The sequence below is a fragment of the Brassica napus genome, chromosome C4 (genome assembly GCF_020379485.1).
Source record: "Brassica napus cultivar Da-Ae chromosome C4, Da-Ae, whole genome shotgun sequence".
Lineage (NCBI taxonomy): Eukaryota > Viridiplantae > Streptophyta > Magnoliopsida > Brassicales > Brassicaceae > Brassica > Brassica napus.
In genome coordinates this window covers 56135081-56154952 of record NC_063447.1, presented here as the reverse complement: position 1 = coordinate 56154952, position 19872 = coordinate 56135081, and the positions used below count along the sequence as shown (strand labels likewise).

Genomic DNA, 19872 nt, shown 5'->3' with positions numbered 1-19872 from the left:
AAAACTTAGAGCCCATTCATCATTAATGCTAATGTCAAAGTTATAACATAGTTGGTGTAGTTACAATGTGTGTGGAACAAGTATGTTTACAACGTCTGTGGAGTAAGTGTGTATGTCTGGAAGTTCTTTAGTCCAAGTGGTTTAGCTGTTCTTTAGTCTAAGTGGTTTAGCTGAAGGTTCATTAATGTTTCTACACCATGGAGTTCGGATTTCGAATCCCAAATGCAAGTAACTCCAATCAAAAGTGGATTTAAGACGGTTGAAGATGATGTAGTCTAACATAAATCCAGATAAGATAGATAGAAATAGAATCCGCTGTACAAAAAAGAGTTACATGTGTATGTTTACATTTTTGTGTAAAGGCCTTGGAACAAAAGGGGTTTAGTTGATTGAATATAGGACACATCTCTCTGAATCACTTTTAAACACTAGATCACAACAACAACAAGAAAACAAAGAGAAAGCCCAAAGAGAGTAGGATCATACAACAAAGATTGTAACTTTATCATAAGTCTCTTTGCTTTTTTTGATGCAAACAAACCCATTAAACAACTTATTGATGTGAACACTAAACAAAGAATTAGACTCAAACATAGTCCTGAGCTCTGCTTTTCTTTTTTACGTTTTTTTCTTGAAGAACGTAAAAATTTCTACTTCCAAATCTTCACGGATTTGTCATGACTTGCAGACGCCATCATTCCCGTCGAAGGTGACTGAGCTAAGGCAGAGATCACACACTCATGAGCCGGTATTGTCATACATTTGTTCTCCTTTGTATTCCACAGCTCCAGTGACTGCAACAGTTTCGTTTACCAAAAGTTAAAAGCAACTCTTAACAAGAAAATCATCACATCACGCAACATTAGAGGCTGACATAAAATGGTAAACATAGATTCGTTCTAAGCTGAATAAATTGTAACTAAGCTAATACCTGGTAGCCACCAATGGACCAAGAGATTGGGATAGCAAGGGTGAAAAACGCAAGAGTGGAACTTGTTTCCACTAAAACTGAGCTCGTGGATGCAATCCCCTGAGCTCGGAGACCATAGTTTAATAGAGTTTTCACTAACAGAAGCTAACAACTCCCCGCTTGTGTTCCAACAAACAGAATTCACATTTGATGAATGTCCCTGACAGAACAAAAATTAGAAAATCAAGCCATGACTCATGAGACATAAGCTCACTCCTGCATAGGTATTTTGACATCTAAGCATTGGATTTTGTCATACAAAAAAAAAACACATTGGACTTGAAAGATGCACAAGTCTTAACAATAGAAAACAAAGTCTTATGTGGAGTGAACCAGGGAGTTTAAACAAATCTTCGGCTTTTACCTTTAACAAGTGGACCCGTATGTCTTTTTCAACATCCACAAGTGAAACTGTATTATCCGAAGCTGCAGCAAGAAATTTTCCACTTATTGGCTGGAACCGTACTTGCGTGCTAGCCCCCTGTGCTTGGAAAATTCAAAAGATCAGAAAACAATAGTTCAATTGTTGGAGAAGCCATACGAGAGTACAGGGGGCTTGCCTTTGAAGCACGAATGTAATTAGAAGCGTTGATGTTCCAGAAGCGAATATCACTGTTGCCATCACAAGAGCAGAAGATCTCGGTTTTATTGGGGTGAAAATCAAGGGACATTACAGGTGCAGTATGACCAGAAATTGTTCGTCGGAAGTAACCAGGCTGCACAGCAAATTGGTAGTAGTAGTAAGTCGCAACAGAAGACAAAAAAAAATGGCTGCAACTAAAAGAGATGAATTACTATACATCAGAAGCATCCCAGATTTTGATAGTTTTGTCAAACGATGACGTAGCCAGTTGAGTTGTATTAGGTCTGAAGCGAACATCTGTTATGATATAACCATGCTCTTCCGGTGTGCTCTCAGTATGTAGTGTTTCCATGTTCCAGATAAAAACCTACTGACAAAAACACATTATCTGCTTTAACCGAACAAGAATCTGACATACCTATTAACGATCTACAGATGTTAAGGTCATGGCAGGTTTATAAAAAAACTGTATGTACCTTCTTATCATGCCCAGCGCTAGCCAACAACTTCCCATCAGATGAGAAACTACAGCAGATGACCTTACTAGCACTTCTTCTTATAGAACTAACCTCACCGAAACTAAACCCTGAAAAATGAAAAAAGGATCATGGTTACTATATCTGGTTTACTAGTAGCATGACGGGGCGAGAGAATACCCTTTGAGGTTTCTGCATGCTCAGAAGGGTGGTTCCGCTTTAGGGTGTTAAATATGCTTCCTCCATCTCCATCATCTTGGGACAAAAACGATTCTACATTATCTTCTAGGGCTCCCACATCTCCAAATGGTTCCATGTCATCCTGCAGCTATTGATCCTTGTCATAAGAAAGTTGAGTATAACACTGCTCCATAGGCTATGCAAGAAAATACTAAAGCCATTAAGATTCTTAACACTGGAACAAAGCTAGATTGTTGGTAGCATACTTCCGAGGAAATTTAAAAACATACCAGTTGGTTTGCTGACGATGCCAGACCACTTATTCCATCAGAACCATACATCATTGGCCCTTTTGGCATATTATTCACATGCTGCATGTTACCAGCTATAGCAACTCCATCGACAGGGGTATGCCTTGACGGAGTTGACGGCTGTGAGTTGGATGGGCCGACCGTGTTTCCTGTCCCTGTACTGTTAGCAGGACCAGAAGAAGAAGGTCCTTTTCTTTTGCGGTTGTTCTATCAATGACACGAGAATGAAGTTGTGTGGCTCAGTCATCTTACACACTGAAGAATATACTAATTTGAACGAAACCACATGATCCACATAAATGTACCTGCTGTGATTGCTGAGATAGTAATGGATCTTGTTGCTGTGAGGAAGATTGTTGTACTGGTGGCATATTGATATGCTACAGACCAACAAATAGCAACGGAAAAAGGGAAAATCAGAAAGACGTGCACAAAAAATTCTCAATAGAGGGGAGCGTGTGGTTAGGAACCAAGTTGTGTTCCCTAGATAGATCTACATTAGGATAACAGAACCACATTACCTAACAGGCTTTTCAAATGACAAGTTGCATGACATCATACACTAGCAATTACCGAAAAATGCATACAAAGACAGACGTATTGATCAATTTCACCACCTAACGAACAGATAGGCGAAACTTTTGATCTGAGAGAAGTCTTACTTTTGAAGAACTTGACTGCATAGGAGAACCTATGGATCCATCATTGGCATTTTGCTGGCCATCTTTCGAATTCAGGTTCCCTCTACGTAATCCTGTAAATCTTCGAGGGTCCATCTCGCCATATAGGTTAGTCATATTTCCTTGGTTCAAATTTCCTTGCCCTTGAACCTGAGCCAGGATCTGTTGTTGTTGCTGCTGTGGTGAGAGCTGAAATTGACTTTGATTTTGAAGGAAAGCTTTCTGAACTTGAGGGCCTAAACCTGGTCGGATTGTATCAATGCCCTGTAACATTTATCAAAAAATCTTTATGAAAGAAAAAACTGGGCTTAAAATGACAAACAGATAAACCCTGCAAAAGAATCCCAGTGACTTACAGTTAATGGTCATCCCTTTAAAGGAAGAGCACCTACTCCAGGGTTTAATCCTTCAGAACAAAATAGGGACGAATATGTTAGTTTTGGAGTCCAATGTCAATTAATTTCCATGGCGAGTGTATACTACGCATTCCCCATCCCAGGCTTTGATTGCAGAATTCCCTGGCCATAAACTGTAGACGGATCCACCGGCAGTTGTCTTGGAGATGCACCGAGATTCGATTCAATTTTGATTTCCTGCAAGTTTAAATGATTTAGATGCACACACAAAAAATTTGATTGGATACTTTTCTATAAGAAGATTTGGAGAATCATCAAGTAAGTTAATTACAGGGGCCTGCTGACTTCGTGGTTGAAGTTGCTGCAATGCTGCTGAAACACCTCCTTGATGATTTCCCTGGACCATTTGACTGTTTTAAGACAGAAAAAATAAAGTGTCTAACCGTGTGAGGACCGGAAATATGCCTGCAAAAACGAAGCTGCGACAATTTATACCCATGATGGTTCGCTCCTGACTTAAGAAGAGCCATCCTTACACCCATATGAGGTTGGGATGTCTCAGTGTTCATTCCATTTGGCTGCTTCATATGTTCCTCGTACATTTTAGCAGCGACTTGACTGGCATTTGACTGCCCAAGCATTGCTTCAGAACCAATACCATTCATTGGATTTGGACCCCCTAGAGAAGGATGATTGAATCATCTGCATTTGCTGCATTTGAAGTTGTTGCTTCTTCGCTTTACCTTGTTGTGCCTAAAAATCACAAAGCGAACTGGTCACCTACCAAACTCAGAATAAAAACATATCTCCAGAGTGGTAGATAGCCCACCTCGATATAAGCTGCAGCAGCCTCTGAATGTTTTTCATTAGTCCTTGCAATGAAAATGTCCCAGAACACAGACCACCACTCAAAAAGAAACCCTCCAGGCGCATCAATAGCTACATTGGAATAATCACATAGCTTAAAGCGCAGTTCCCAATGAAACAAAAACGGCTTAAACTCGGATCATTAATAAAAACTATATCCAAGAGCGAACAGGACTAAAAAACTCTGACAAAACATAAACTTCAGCAAATAGATAATTACTTACCAACAGGATCAGGAGAGACTTTGCCTTCAGTCATAAAAGACTTGGCAGTGTTGTGCAGTTTCTTCTTCACCAAATAATCATATATGTAAACGTCCAGCCTATATAGTGAACCAAAAAAAACTTTTAATTTTCTACTAAGAAATACAAATATGGGTGATTGAAAATGTTCTCACTTTTAAACTCAACTTCACTTACATCTTATCAGCTTCCCAATTACTCTGCGCCATAGCTTCAGCTCGAGCTCGAGCTATGAAGTAGTTAACTTAAAAGTGAGTCAATCTCGATTCAGAATGATTTGACTCTGAATTTCGATGGTTTGATTAAAAAGTAAGCTAACCTGAATAAGCCCTAACAAGTCAGAATCTTTCAGGATCCGTATCTTTAAAGATGAAGCATTTCCGCTGCACATACAGTGAAAATCAAGAATTGAAATCAGGAAAATTAAATCACTTTACCACGACTTGAGCGATTCGTGGAATTTAACATAGAAGTGATCCAATTCATAATTAAGAAAACAAAAATCAAGATATTAGGGTTTGGAAAAATTTACCAGTGAATTGTTATTCACCTGGAGCTCTGAGTAAATCGATCATGAAAGAAGTTTTGAACAGTTTATGAGAGAACAGCTGAAGTATTTTTTTTTTTTTATAACGCTGAAGAATTTAGAAAGAAATCTTTCATTATGCTTTTGGGTAAGCTTAGGATTCAGAATATTTTGTTTATTAATGGCCCTTAGTATTCGAGAGCTGACTAACAGGCCTCATATTGGGCCTTTTATCGATTTAAGCTTCAGGCAGTGTAATCTGAATTTCTATGACTATCGGTTCAATCCGGATATCGGTTCGGTTTTTTTTGGTTTTTCGGTATTTCGGTTAGAAAATACAACTATCATTCTAAATCCATATTTACTTCTGTTCGGTTCGGTTTATATACCGTATGTTTTCGGTTTATTCGGTTTTATACCAAAACAAAATTATTTAGTTTGAGATCATATTATATAAATTTTAGAATCATATTGTCATTGCCGCCATTTATTGAAAAATATTATATTTTAAAATAAAAGAACAAAAAATAAAAACGCTTATACCTTCGGATGAAATAATCAAATCTAGAATTAAAATCAAAACTCAAAATTTTGAAAATAAAAATAAAAAACAAAAGAGAAAAGTATGAAAGAAAAGTTTTTTCCACTCTTTCATATTTAGTGTTCATCAAAGTCATGCTTCTTCGAGTGAAACTCTGTTCGTTTATAAATAAAAAAAAAGTTGAGAATATTTTTTCTAGTTATTATCCATCAAATTTATAATCTTCACTTCAATTTAATCAATGCTAAAAGAAAGCAAAATGATTAAAAGAAGAAGCCTAAGTTTTGATAAATTGTTATTTAATTATATTTTAAGTGTTTTTGAAATTAGGATTCTTTATTACTATAAAAAATATGGTAGTATTTATTAACAAAAGAATAACTTATATAACAAATAGATTTTCATGTGACGTTATAAAATATATATGTACATATTTACATGTTTCTACTTTTGATTGGTTTTGTTCGGTTTATTCGGTTTAATCGGTTATAAACCAAACCATATCCAAATCCTACGGTTTTTATAAAATCATATCCATTCGGATTATATGGTATATACCAAAACCATATCATATTGTCTATTTCGGTTCGGTTCGGTTTTGTACGGTTCGGTTTTACCGTATTGGACATGCCTAATATAATCCCTTATATATTAATTGATAAACATTACAACATTGTTTGTTTTGTAGTCACGTGTCACCATGAGAATGAAATTAAGATTTCTTAGAGAAATCGGTTGGTCCATCTTAACTTATATTATACTTTTTATTAAACTAACTATTAAATTGATAAATAGTGTACAAAAGAATACTCTCGCATTTTCCTTAAATAAAAGCTACAGAATTGCCTAATGTGATTAACGTATATATGACAATTAATGATTATGAATGATAAATATTTGATAATAATTTTTGTATTTAGATATTTTTTTTTTAATTTTATATTATTAAAAGATATTAAACAACCATTTTAACCATATAAGAAAAAAATACATTTTTTCTTATATGTTATATTTTGAATTTTTTAAAACGATTATAAATTATTAAAAACGTTAAATATCTCACACTAAAATTTTGTGATCAATGGTTTATTTTTTTTTGTAATAACAAGATACAAATGATCATAAATCGTATGAAGTTTCATTTACTAGACATTCATATTATATATTGATATAGTTTAAAATTAAAATATATAACATAGAAAAATACTTGAATATGATAATTTCTAAATTGTATTGAAAAAGTATTGAAACCTTAATATTTTAATTTTGAAATTTTCATTAAAAAAATCGCGCATTAGAAATTGTGTGTTTATCATATGAGTATGAATTCTCAATAATAAATATTTATATTAAAATATACTATGTATCTATTTCCATGTCATTGAAATTTAGTTATATACCATATAAAATAAATAAAATGATTGCTTTGATTTATTTACCAAAAATATATCGTAAATAAAAAAATATATTGTTTTGATTTATGTCTTTACTCTAATTTAATTATATACATTATACGTAAATAAATACAAATATATAATAATAGATTAAAATTAGTTTTATATATAACATTCCTCCCGCTCAATTGCGCGGATCTTAAGTTAGTTGAGAGATAATTGGCATGCATAGACACATATATATAACAATAATTAGCAATTTACCATAATGGTGACCAAAATTATTTTGTTTCCAATTTTACCGTTCTAGCCTATGACCTAACTCCTACGCACTGTCGATAAAGTGTCAGTCTAAGGAGTCAGCAAATCATGTCTTTATCCAGCAAATAAACTAGTTAATTTAACTCTTCTATTTTTCTTGAAAAAAACGCAAACATTAGGCAAATAAATCATGTTAGTAATTTGAATTTGATATCAACTGATTTAAAAATATAATATTTAAATCTTCACTATTAAAACTGTTAAAAGCATAATAATAAAGTTTAACATGGTACATTGATAGATAGCTGATAATCAATTACTACATCCAAATATAATTTATGTTCCGATGGAAAACAACATGAGAATTAACAGCTAATATATATGTTACGTGTAAAAGAAAATATTATATCTATGTTAATATGTAAGTTTATTATATGTGTTACATGAGAAGTAACATTTAATACATATGTTAACAATTACTCTATTTTGTAAATGATAAATCAATTATTAACAACCTATAATAACAATCATTGCCTGTTAACTTTGATGTTTTACTCGTTAATTTAAATTTTAGTAACTAATTTATCTATTACAAGATGAATACTATATTAGATTAATAACTAATACTAAACTATAAAAAATGTTATTATGTTATTGATTTGTTTAACACGCTACAAATAACACTTAACTCAATAATCAAATAAGTATTTTAACAGATAGTATATAGTGTTAACATTTTTTACCTTTATAACATTTCTATAAACATATGGTAATACATGTGTTCTAATCATGATTCACAACTAATTTAAACATAAGAAAATTACTGAATTTCACTATCAATGAAATCATTGTCATGAAATTCAGTGGTTTTATCTAGATTTGGTATTTATTCATCTTTGAATTTTGCTGGATTTTAAGAAAATTAACATCTAAATTTTTTATGTATTATGAGAAAATGAAGAATCAATGAATATATTTGAGAGATTGAGAAAGTGAATATATCAAAAAAAGAACAAAAAAAAACGATGAGAATAAAAAAAGTAACAATAAGAAGAAAGGAATGAAGAGATGAAGAAAAAGAACGAAAGAGATGAAAATTAGAATAAAAAGAAAATAAGTGGAGATGAGATGAAATGAGTGGAGTAGAAACCATCCAGCTGGTAACCTACAACCTCAAACGCCTTTCTCCTCGTCTGACGCGCTTTCTACTCTCTATTGCGACATTGTACAGAACTGGAGTTTTCATTATCACGTCGGAGTATAATCGTCTTCTCGTGTACGAAATGGTATGAGCCAGACCCTTACTGTCAATGGATGTGTAGTTCACTAATATATACCTCATTTTGGTACATACAGCTAATTATCTCTATAATCAAACGAATCCAGCATTAAATTAACCTTGTTTTCTAAAAGTAAATGGTGCATGTACATAAAACCTTGCCTAACTGTTTTTCTTTCTTTGTTGGTTTGGAGTTTGGACAATGAAAAGTTAATACTCTATGTTTAGTTTGAATCATTAATGACACAATAAATGAGATCACTTCTTTTTCACTAAATGATATGACGCAAAAGGGTCCTTAAATTATTGAGGTGCTTATAGTAGATCATGTCCAACTATAAAAGGAAAACTAAAGCAGCCACGATTAGTCAACTTTTATGTTTTTATATGGTCACAATTTATTCATGTAGTAAATTATTTTTTCTCTCTTTGAACTTTTTAAATTTTGTGAGGAAGGTATATATGCGCTGCTAACTATAAGTCAGGAAATGTACATTTATTGGATACATTTCTAGCTGATTATTGCAATGAACATGAACCAATTATTAAACAATATATAAAATATATCCTTCAGTTTCAGGTATTCAATAGTATTTCACTCAAACATTCGGATACTGATATATACGTTTCACTTTCTATATATGCATATTTATATATCATAAATTTATTAATTCTTGAAATTATTTCAGTTTCTTGTTACGTTGGATGAGATCAGATCAGCTGTGCAGTTGGCAGACATAAATAAATTGTCCAACGACAGGTAGATTGTCATTTAATTTGATTGTTGTCCTCTCAACCAACTATATTATCTTTGGTTTTCTACAAGTTTGGAGTTTGAACACCCGGTTTATTCATTGCCGGTTTTCCTCACGGTTATATACGAGGCAACTTAACTCTGAATGCATATAAGTTTATTAACATTGATCCAGATTCAAATTATCAACAATCTCAAATGATTAGACGACCTATGCGGAATCTGTCAATAACAAAAAATCAGTAGAGAATACGGAGATAAATTAAATTAAACTAAACCGGACTTAACTAGAGACCAATAGAAAAAGATGCCAAACCGGTTATGTACCAACGTATTCACGAGTAAACGTTATGCCTATATAAAGAGACCAAGACTATGCTTCACTGACAACTGTCTTCATCCTTTCATACCCATCAAATAGAACTCGTGAAATTATTTTGTTCATTTAGAAAAAACGCTCAAGCATGGGTTTAATTTCCCGTAAGATGTGTGTGTTTATCTTTGTATTCGCCCTTGTGGCCGAGTTTGCATTCGGAAATGTCGAGGTTAATGACGACAAACACTTTTTTCACAAGCCTCGTCCATACTTCCACAAACCTCGTCCTTACTTCCACAAGCATGGCATTTACAAGAAGGGTTTTAGAAAGGGTTTGGGCGGCGGTGGCGGTCTTGGAGGAGGTGGCGGTCTAGGCGGTGGCGGTGGTTTGGGCGGAGGAGGCGGTCTAGGTGGAGGTGGCGGCCTAGGAGGCGGTGGTGGTTTGGGCGGAGGAGGCAGTCTAGGCCACGGTGGCGGTTTGGGTGGAGGAGGCGGTCTAGGACATGGTGGTGGTTTGGGCGGAGGTGGAGGTCTAGGAGGCGGTGGAGGTCTAGGTGGCGGTGGTGGTGTGGGGGGAGGAGCTGGAGGAGGATACGGTGGCGGTGCTGGAGGAGGACTTGGAGGCGGTGGAGGTGCTGGAGGAGGAGGAGGATTTGGTGGCGGAGGAGGATATGGAGGCGGAGGAGGATTCGGCGGTGGAGCTGGTGGTGGATTTGGTAAAGGCATTGGTGGTGGAGGAGGTTTGGGAGGCGGTGGCCATCACTGACGAGTGAAACAGAGAGATTAATTATTAATACGGTTATTCGTACGTTGTTGTTACGTAATTAAATGAAACAGAGAGATTAATTATTACAATAAAATGATAATTAGCAATTGTGTATGCCACTTCTGTTTTGTTTTGGTATTGTATGCTATTTTTTCATGTTATGCTTTGGTTGGTTTCAAGTTTGGTTATTAAAATGGTCGATTTGTGTGTCTTTTGTCAACAGGTACTGAGTGGTTGTTTCCAAACTATTATATGTTTACCTTTGTATTAATGACGAGATTCATCTTATAAACTGTCAATTTTTAAATATGGTAATTATTTAAATTTTACTTTGCCAAATATTTGAATTCCACTGAAAATGAGAAATGTTTGTAAAATATTTCAATAGGGTGAGAACCTAACCTATAAGGGATCAACCAAGGCAAAAAGGTTAAAAACAAAGTTGAGCCTAGACAATCCTTGGATAGGATGGAAGATTGGATTACTACTCATTTGCAACCCAAGCACATATGAGGTCACTGAATTTGGGTCGGTACCTCTTGCCAAGTATTGTGTCTCTGATTTGTCTATCGATTATTTTTGTTTTATCACAGAAAATGTAAAAAAGATTAAACCTAGTACAAATCCGCTAAAGGTGAATGGTTAATATCTATCCAGTAATGCACATATGGCTTAACATAGGAGAAAACACGGTTTCAAGTACGAGCGTTTTTTTTTTTGCAAATAAGCCCACTCGGTTATTATTGGTTCTACGTTCGTAAACTAGCTTGTTATCTTGATGATTTTCTTATAGCTCTGCAAATTCGCTTAGTTTTATTGCAAAAACTGGCCACTCTTTAGATGTTGTTACATTTTGACTAGTTTTGGTGAACCACTAACAAAATGGTTCGAAGCATTTAATTTAAGTGTCCATATCAGATATGAAGTTCAGTGTATGGAGGTGTGAAATTCCCTTGTGTAATGTGTACTCGGTAACAAAATGGTTGAAATAAATTCCCCGAATGTAGTAAATCTTAATCTATACTATTAAAACTGATAAGCAAACTCAAATGTTTATCTAAACTAAGCTTTCTGTTTTAACATCTAATTATTTACTAAGATTTTAATGATTGTGTTGGGTCCCTTCTAGACGGAGAGGACCAATTGGGGTGAACTTAAGAAATCATTAATGTTCCCCTTTTGTCACTAGACGCAATAATAGAGTTTTGACAAAAAGAAACAAGAGAGAGAAAGGAGAAAAAGAGAGAGAAGGAGAAAACTCGTAAGGTGATTTCAAAACTAGATTTGGAGGGTCAAACGGATCCTGATCGAGCTGATATTTTGTGGGAAGCTTCTTCAGTCAGTGGATTAGAGGTTCACCGAAGGGATTCGGATTTCAACGGTTGGATCTTCTATTGTCTGGGTTTTCTTGAAGCTGGTCGCCATAGTTCTTCAGCAGAGCAGTCTTGGGTGTTTGGTAAATCCAACGGTGAGATCTTCTCTTATTGAGCTGAAATTTGGCAGAGGTATTGTTGACTTGCTTATCTTGGATTTGTACGGTTGGATTAGTTTTGGGAAGCCGGAATCTTTGTGAGCTGAGGTCGTTTGGTTGCTGCCGGTTTTGAAGCTTTGTGTTGCTGCTCTCTTGTTGTTGTTGTTTGTGTTGGAGATAGCTATTTGTAGCTAGACTCTCTGTTTTGTTCAGGCTGTTGAACAGGGAGGACGTGGTTGTACTCATACCATTTATATAGTGGATTTTTGAGTGGACTACGGTCCCGTGGTTTTCCCTTCTCACATCGAGGAGGTTTTCCACGTAAAAATTGTGTGTCTCATTTAGTTATCGCAACTTTGATATCTTGCCATCGTCAAAGTATTTTCTTCACAGGTTCGAACAAGGTCAGGGGAACACGACCATTAGTATTTCCGCTGCGCCGTGTGACTTTCCCCAACAGAGTGGTATCAGAGCTTCTGGTTTTAGAGCTTTGGTTTTGATAACTTTGGGTTGTTATTTGCTTGTGTGAAAGATGGAAAATATGAGCAGGATGATAAGCTTGAATGGTGCTAACTATCATCTATGGAAGGGCAAGATGGAAGATTTGCTCTTTGTTAAAGAATTCCATGTTCCAGTCTTCGAGGAGCAGAAACCTGAGAAGAAGACGGATGAAGAGTGGAAGCTGCAGCATCACTAAGTGTGTGGGTTGATAAGGCAGTGGGTAGATGATAATGTGTTGCATCATATTGAGACTGAGACGGATGCTCGTTCTTTGTGGAAGAAGCTGGAGCAGTTATATGCTAGGAAGACCGGAAACAACAAGATGTACATGATCAAGAAGTTGATTGAGCTGAGGTATCAGGAGGGGAATCCGATGACGGATCACTTGAATGCGTTTCAGGGATTGCTCAACAAGTTGTCTGATAGGGGCATCAAGTTTGATGATGAGATTCACGGTTTGTGGCTTCTCGGTACTTTACCGGACTCTTGGGAGGTTTTCAGGATGTCTCTTTGTAACTCCGCGTCGGAAGGTGTTATTTCGATGGATTCAGTGAAGAACAGTGTACTTAATGAGGAAGCAAGAAGACAGTCGAATGCTAGCAGTTCGCGTTCAGATGTCTTTGTTACTGAGTCAAGGGGGAGAAGTACAAGTAGAGATCCCAAAAGAGACAAGAACATGAGCAGGAGCAAATCTAATAGATTTGCAAATATGGAGTGTTATTTCTGTCATAAGAAAGGGCACATGAAGAAGGATTGCTGGAAGTTGAAAAAGAAGCAGCAAGGAAATCAAGAAGAAAAGGTGGATCGGGTGACTCTCACCGAAGATCAGTTTCTCATTCTTCTTGAGGGTGATGCCATTAATGTCGCATGCCAGGACACCAGTTGGGTGATTGACAGTGGAGCTACTACTCATGCTACATCACAGCGGGATTTGTTTTCTACCTATACTACGGGTAATTATGGTTCTGTGAAGATGGGGAATGATGCGATGGCTCAGGTTGCTGGCATTGGTGATGTTTGCTTGGAGACTAGTCTTGGTACTAGGCTGGTGCTTAAGGATGTTAAGCATGTTCCTGATATTAGGATGAATCTGATATCGACGGGAAGACTTGATGATGAGGGCTATTTCAGTTTTCACGGTGGTGGTAAATGGAAGCTCTCTCGCGGTTCTTTGATTGTGGCTCGAGGTGAGAAGTCTTCATCTTTCTATTGGATGCAGGCTAAGGTCTCCAAAGATGTTGTTAATGCGGTGGAGAATGATAATGCCATGGAGTTATGGCATAAGAGACTCGGCCACATGAGTGAGAAAGGAATGGTTGTGTTGTCTAAGAATGAGGTGATTCCAGGAATCTATGGTTTGTGTTGGACCCGAATATGACCCTCAGGTGAGGTACCGATAAGCGTGAGCTAGCATGTGGGTTGCGATAAGCCCATCATAACAAAGGGAGCTGAAAGCCGAGCTGACGACTGGACCTGGGAGACATCATAGCAGAGGTCACGACAGAAAGTGAGCTAACACCTTAAGAGACTCGGTCAAGAGGAGCCTAAAGCGAGTTCAGTAATTGAAGCCGAATATCTCGGAGAACAGTTGAAGGGTTGCCAACGAAACCTAGACTATATAAAGACGGAGAAGATAAAAGACAAGCCATCTCTTTTCCATATATCAACTTTTGTACTAGATTAAAAGCATTACGTATTCTTTAGTAATCATCTCAAGATACATTCCTTTGTATTCATCATCTTTCAACTCATCAATAAAATCATATTCATTCTTCAAGTTTATTTACGGGATTCAGCCCACGATTCTCATTCATCTCTCTTGACCTAACCTAAATCTAAGAAGTGAAACCTTGTCTCTCACAATTGGCGCCGTCTGTGGGGACAAATAATCGAATCCCTTTCTCTAAAGCTTAAAGGATGAATCCATTAGACGGAACGAATCCATCTAACCCCGATCAATCGAACCAGAGCAATAGCTCACCGAATCGCACTGCTCCGGGGGCAAATAACCCGAGAGCCTCCGGAGGGACCAACTCTGGGTCCTCAGCCCTCAATAACCCATCGCATCAATCCGCTCCGAACCAAACGGAAGATCAGCTTTCTGAGATCCGTCGGATGATGCTCCAGTTAGTGGACAAAGCTCAAGAGACCGAGCGAACGGTGCAACAGTTAGCCGAACGGCAGCAACAGTTCGAAGAGATAACCAGATCTCAATCCGCAACGACCCAACCGTCCGTCCACCAGGGAAGAGGAGTCACTTTCCATGAACGGTTAGCTGACCCTTCCTTCCCTAGAGAGCGCCTGAACTTCTCCCCTGATAGCCCAGGTGCAGAAGGGCAGGAACCTGCTTTCCAAACGCCTCGCGCTAGGACAGCTCCTGCGTTTACCCCTCCTATCACCAGCACCATGGGGAGCAATGTAGCTACAACTAGCTCCATGCCTGATCGAAACACCGGTGGGAGCACCCGTTTGCCTCCACCGCCACCTCCTTCCGGGTCTGGAGCAGGAACCAACATACCGTCCGGGGCCAGAACATCAGCTTCAGTGTTTCAAGCTAGGGTTTCAACCCCAAGCACAGACGAATACCAAAGGACGGATGCTGATCCTGCAGCTCTCCGCACTAACCTCGCTCGGAGCCTAAGGACCAATGAGCGACCTATTTCGCCAGCTAGCTGGGAAGACGACCGAGCTCGGTCTCACCAGGAACCTGCTCGCCGAGTATCTGATAATGACCCAAATGTCCTTCCCTTCGAGGGACCTGACGCAATTCGCAGGTACATGGAGCGAACCCACGCAGCTCTCCAGAAATTGGGAGCTCAAGTTCACAAGGTAACGAGCTCAGCTCCCGAAATCGAGAGCTTAATTGAGGAGACTCGTGGAACTCCGTTCACCGATAGAATTGCCAACTCTTACATAAGAGATACTCGAAAAATTAAGATTCCTGAATACGATGGGAACGCAGACCCAAAGGCCTATTTAAGAGCCTTCCGATTAGCTATCGTTAAAGCTCACTTCACAAAGGAAGAGTGTGATGCAGGATATTGCAGAACATTTGCCGAAAACCTGATCGGAACAGCTCTCGAATGGTTCTCCAGCCTCGAGCCGAACTCTATAGACAGTTTCGATCAATTGGCTAACGCCTTTATGAAGCAATATTCAACTCACATCCTGAAACAAGCGTCTGAGGCTGACCTCTGGAAGATCAGACAAGGACTGGGAGACTCACTGCGAGTCTACATCGAAAAGTTCAGAGCAGTAAGAACTAAACTCTCGAATCCCAACGATCAGGTAGCCATTGAGGCTCTTAGGAGAGGTCTCTGGTATAAATCAGGTTTCTTCTCGGAGCTAACGCTAAATCCCCCTCCAACTATCGATGACGCCCTCCATAAGGCCTCTAGATACATTACCTTGGAGGAGGAAATGGCAGCATTAGATAAGCTCCACAGAAAACCCCAGAGTCACCCGAAAGGCGAAGCCTCCGATGGAAAGGGACCTCACAAAAGAGGTAGCTCCCGAAATAATCAGACCCAGGGAGAACATTCTTACGTAGTCGAGGAAGACAAGGAAGAAAAACCTGTCGCCGCGACAGCTAAAGCCCCCTGGTCCAAAGGTTATGACGAGAGCAAACATTGCTCTTACCACGATCGAAAGGGACATTCAACCGAAGAATGTTGGGACCTCCAACGACAACTGGCTGCTAAATTCGCAGCCGGAGAAATAAAAGATGTGGACCTCAAAAAGCCACAACCTTATCAGAAGAGAGGTCCCAGAGATAGCTCTCCAAAACGCGAGAGGTCACCTGAAAAAGAAACAGACTCACCACCCCCAGCTCCCAAAAAGAGAGTCGATATGATCCTTGGAAAGTTTCCACAAGGAAAAAGCCTACAAATCGAGGCCCTCTTGAGTAAACCACCTCCCCAATCGAGCCCTGGCTCAAGGATCGATTACATCCTTGGAGGGTCCGATGTGTGTCAAGACTCCGTTAACTCTATTAAAAGTCACGTACGGAAAGCTGTGTCAAACACTCAGTCCAAACCGACCAAGCCTGAGTCTAACACTAAGATCTCTTTCTGGGAGAGTGAGACATTAGACCTCGATAGACCTCATGACGATGCCCTTGTCATAACATTAAATATAGCAGGGTACGAGGTACCTAAGCTCATGATCGACACCGGAAGCTCCGTCGATCTTATTTTCTACAACGCACTAAAGGGAATGGAAATAGACGACTACGAAATTGTCGACCAGAAATCCAACCTCGTAGGTTTCTCAGGTGAAACAGCCACCTCATTGGGAACAATTAAGCTCCCAATTATAGCTGGCGGAGTCATGAAAATGACCAACTTCATAGTTGTCGACAAACCATCCCCTTTCCACGCAATCCTCGGAAGGCCTTGGATTCATAAGATGAAAGCAGTAGCTTCAACTTATCACCAATGCGTGAAATTTCCAACAACCAACGGAATAGCTACCATACACGGTAGCCAAAAGATTTCAAGGATCTGTTACCTGGGAGGATTCGAGATCATAAAAGAATCCCCCCAATAGCAATTACAGATCCAGGAGAGTCGCGAAATGCAACGAAATATCCGAGGTCCCCCTAAGAACCTCACCGAAAAAGTTAGCATCGACGACTCAAATCCTGAGAAACAGGTGAGCATCGGATCCGAGCTACCTCTCGAAACCAAAAAGGAGCTCGTCGAATTCCTAAAACAGAATATCAAAACCTTTGCATGGACCACCAGCGACATGAAAGGCATAGATGCAAATGTCACCACTCATAAGCTCAATGTAGACCCTACTTTTAAACCGATCAAACAGAAACGTCGTAAGCTAGGTCTAGAAAAAGCCCAAGCTGTCAACGACGAGGTCGATCGACTAACAAAGGCCGGGTCCATCCGAGAGGTACAATACCCCGATTGGCTAGCTAACCCAGTGGTAGTAAAAAAGAAGAATGGGAAATGGAGAATCTGTGTAGACTTCACCGATTTAAACAAAGCCTGTCCTAAGGACAGCTTCCCGTTACCTCATATCGATCGTTTGGTCGAAGCAACGGCTGGACACCAGCTCTTGTCCTTTATGGATGCCTTTTCAGGATATAACCAGATTATGATGGATCCTGAGGATCAAGAGAAAACCGCATTCATAACTGAACGAGGAACCTATTGTTACAAGGTCATGCCGTTTGGTTTGAAAAACGCGGGAGCTACCTATCAAAGGTTAGTAAATAAAATGTTCGCTGGACAACTCGGAAAAACCATGGAAGTCTACATCGACGACATGTTAGTCAAATCCTCAAAGGGGGAGGACCACATCTCCCATCTAAGAGAATGTTTCGAAATCCTCAACAAATACGACATGAAGCTAAACCCAGCTAAGTGTACCTTCGGAGTACCTTCCGGCGAATTCCTAGGTTACCTCGTAACCGAAAGAGGCATCGAAGCCAACCCGAAACAAATAGCGACATTCCTGGAAATGCCATCACCTAAAACGACCAGAGAGGTACAAAGATTGACCGGACGGATCGCAGCACTAAATCGATTCATCTCCAGGTCCACCGATAAATGCCTTCCATTCTATAAACTTCTGAAAAATAATAAGAAGTTCTTATGGGATGAAAAGTGCGAAGAAGCCTTCAAACAGCTGAAGGCTTACCTCTCGGAACCTCCGATACTATCCAAACCTGTAGTAGGAGAACCACTGTACCTGTACCTCGCCGTGTCGGCAGCTGCAGTCAGCGGAGTGCTAGTACGAGAGGAACAAAACGAACAGAGACCTGTCTATTATACTAGCAAAAGCTTAATAGACGCCGAGACGAGATATCCCACCATGGAAAAACTAGCCCTAGCAGTCGTGACAGCTGCCAGGAAGCTGCGACCTTATTTCCAATCGCACTCGATCATCGTAATGACCTCACAACCATTACGGACGATTCTGCATAGCCCTAGCCAATCCGGACGATTAGCCAAATGGGCTATAGAGCTCAGCGAGTACGACATCGAGTACAGACCCCGAGCAGCAGCAAAAGCTCAGGTCCTCGCCGATTTCGTTATTGAGCTAGCATCCGAACATCTAGACCAGGAAACAGAGGTTCCGAAATGGAGCCTATACGTGGACGGAGCCTCGTCAAGGCAAGGCTCCGGTGTCGGTTTAAGACTAACCTCCTCAGCCGGAGAAACCATCGAACAATCCTATAGCCTCGGAATTCGGGAGCTAAACGCCTACAGCGACTCGCAGCTGGTAGCTAGCCAGTTTCACGGGGAATACGAAACAAGGGACGAAAGAATGGGGGCATACCTCGAGGTCGTCCTAAACCTCACAAAGCAGTTTGACAAGTTCGAGCTAACGAGGATCCCATGAGGGGAGAACTCCTCAGCAGACGCGCTCGCCGCATTAGCTTCCACATCCGACCCTCTCGTAAAACGAATTATACCCGTGGAAGGAATCAAGAAGCCAAGTATCGACATAGCTACCAAGGCTGAGATGGATAGCAAACCAAAGGAAAAAATAGAGGATAACAGCCTCCCGACGGTAGCTACCCAAGTTTTCACGACATTCTGGTTCCCGAAAACTAGAACACGCAGCTTTAGAAAGCACACCTCCAGGAAAGCAACCCAGAACCCGGAAAACAACGACAAAAGTGAAGGTACTCACCGAAGTTCAGACTCCCTAGAGCCTAACTCTACGAGTACCTCCGGGGGCACCATCCAGACCTCGGAGCCACTTGTCTATAAAGTCCAAACAAGAAGCCGCACCGCTCTTAAAAACGCATCTAGGAACGCTACACAAACCACAGGGGATAACGAGGAAATTGGAGATATTCCTCAGAACCCAGAACCTACTCCAACGAATATCTCCGGGGGCACCACGGCACCAGGTCCCGAACAGGAATCTCCCTCCTCTCTTCACAACAAAGTTGTAGGGAGAGAAGACTGGAGAATACCGATCATGGATTACATCCTAGAGGGAAAAATTCCACCCAACAAGTGGGAGGCTCGAAAACTCAAAGCTTTAGCAGCAAGATACTGTATAATCGAGTCAGCCCTCCACAAACGAAGTGTCTCCGGACCTTACCTAAAATGCGTTCACGGCCTAGTAGCTATGAAACTCATGAAGGAAATGCACGACGGTTCCTGTGGAAACCATTCCGGAGGCAGAGCCTTAGCCATCCGAATAAAAAGACAAGGCTACTTCTGGCCTACCATTATCGCAGATTGTGAGGTCTACTCCTCATCGTGCGACAAATGCCAAAGGCATGCACCGATCATACACCAACCAGCGGAAAAGCTGTCTAACATATCAGCTCCCTACCCATTCATGAGGTGGTCTATGGACATTATAGGTCCATTAGTACCTTCAGGGAAAGGAAAGAAGTTACTAAACCTCCTGGTCCTAACC

At 39.6% G+C, this 19872-nt stretch overlaps 1 protein-coding gene and 1 pseudogene across 1 annotated transcript; one reads left to right on the top strand and one right to left on the bottom strand.

Moving 5' to 3' along the window:
• Positions 1-296: 296 nt before the first annotated feature.
• Positions 297-5348, bottom strand: LOC106427695 (annotated as a pseudogene).
• A 4439-nt stretch (positions 5349-9787) lies between these two features.
• LOC106427693 (glycine-rich protein 23) lies at positions 9788-10809 on the top strand. Its single transcript, XM_013868409.3, has one exon. The coding sequence runs from the start codon at positions 9885-9887 to the stop codon at positions 10500-10502; it is 618 nt and encodes a 205-aa protein (XP_013723863.1). The 5' UTR covers positions 9788-9884; the 3' UTR covers positions 10503-10809.
• Positions 10810-19872: the final 9063 nt, after the last annotated feature.